Below are 1642 nucleotides of genomic sequence, written 5' to 3' on the forward strand. Positions count from 1 at the left end.
GCTGAAAAAGGAACACAGTCAAGTCAAAAGGGTAGATATCGTGCAATTAAAGCTGACATTGGCAAGAATAATAATGCCAAACGAGCCAAAGTAACACTACTTGGCTTTTTCAAATACTGCCCTTTGTGTTCATCATTTTGTATTTCAGCATTGTCCTCAGTTAAACACAATGCTTCCACACTCTTAATGTATATATACTGAACGTATAGTCCCATGAGTAAAACTGATCTGAACTATTTTAATTATACAGACACTTGAAAATAGTACCAGTCGCTTCCTAGATATTATTCACATAATCAGTTCACTTCAGATAAACTGAATAAATTAGAAGTTACTTAAGTTTGAAGGATCAAATAAAGTACTGCAGAAGGAGGAATCAAAAAGCAAAGCAAAGCAAAAAAAAAATCAACTGCATGCTTTTTTAATGGAGAAGTTGAGGACCTAAAGGCTAGCAAGTTTGTTTTGTCAGAGATACTCTCTGTACCTATTTAATACATTTCATATTCTTAAAACGGCCTTGAAGTCCACAAAGTTCCTTTCTCTGGATATGATGAATATAGCATGGTGAGCATCAGGAGTATCTGCCAAGCTCCACAGAGAAAGAGCACACCACAGGAAGGGAATGGATCCTCATGCTTTCGTATGTTACAGCGGGCATTTTACCACAGAACTTACGGGATTGTACATCTGATTGAACAACTGCTCAGCTTGCTACATTGCAAAGTTGGGAGGGAGTGAAGCACAGACAGGAAAAGAAGGAAAGATCCAGGAAAACAGCATTAGCTCAACAAAACCAGTGCGTTCGCACAGAAGAACTTGTAATAAAGAAGCAGAAATTTAAGATTCTAAACATTCCTTGGTGAAAGTGAGAGGCACTGGGGAAACATAAATGTTGACTTTGGCTCCTAAAAAAGAATAGCTGGAGTAAGAAATTTAAGGTTTGTGTTACTTTCCCTTTCTCAAGTTAAATAACCCATGAAATAAAGAAAGGTGTCCACTTTTGATGATGCATTAAGTGCTGGTCCCAAGCAATGAATCACAAGAAGTGCTTTTGGCTGAGGCTGCAATTTATCACTAAAGCTTCAAAGGCAGTAATAATAAAAGATTAATTAAATTGTATCATTAAATTTATTACTTTCCTTTTGTTTAACACAAGACTGAATTTTCTATGCAGAATGACTTTTGAACAGCACAGCTTGGCAAAAAGTACTTTAGCAACTGCAAATGTGTCAGTACGCAAGTAAGTTTAAGATAACGAACACCACCACGAGGAAGAAATTCTAGAGCGGATAATAGGATTATATGCATATATACACACCCTTAGTTACCTATTAGGTAATTTCCTTGTTCTTTCACTAGTAGCAACTCAAAGTAAGTCAACAAAAAGTCTGTGGAATTCGGCCAAAAAAAGCATCGTGCATACTTGCGGGGTTTATGACTTTTATTTTTATGAATTTCAATCCATAATCTTTGTCACAGAAAGTTAAATAAAAATATCTATAGTTTTAAACGTTACTTTGTTTACCAAAATATAGCAGAGTCACATGTATAATTACTCTTCAAGAATATCCTATTCTTTTCTTTAAATGTGTCTATGCTATAAAATTAAAACTGGTTTTAAAATCAGCATATTTTCTCCTGC

General features: G+C 35.1%; 1 protein-coding gene across 1 annotated transcript in view; it reads right to left on the reverse strand.

The window, feature by feature from the left end:
• Positions 1-1642, reverse strand: part of ERC2 (ELKS/RAB6-interacting/CAST family member 2) — a gene marked incomplete at both ends in the record, with an annotated part of 150767 nt that overhangs the window by 23830 nt on the left and 125295 nt on the right. The window contains one exon of the mRNA XM_010132543.1: positions 676-711. Within this exon, the coding sequence (XP_010130845.1) occupies positions 676-711 (36 nt within the window). The remainder of the gene's footprint in view (positions 1-675; positions 712-1642) is intronic.

Source organism: Buceros rhinoceros, unplaced genomic scaffold (assembly GCF_000710305.1).
Source record: "Buceros rhinoceros silvestris isolate BGI_N320 unplaced genomic scaffold, ASM71030v1 scaffold18293, whole genome shotgun sequence".
NCBI lineage: Eukaryota > Metazoa > Chordata > Aves > Bucerotiformes > Bucerotidae > Buceros > Buceros rhinoceros.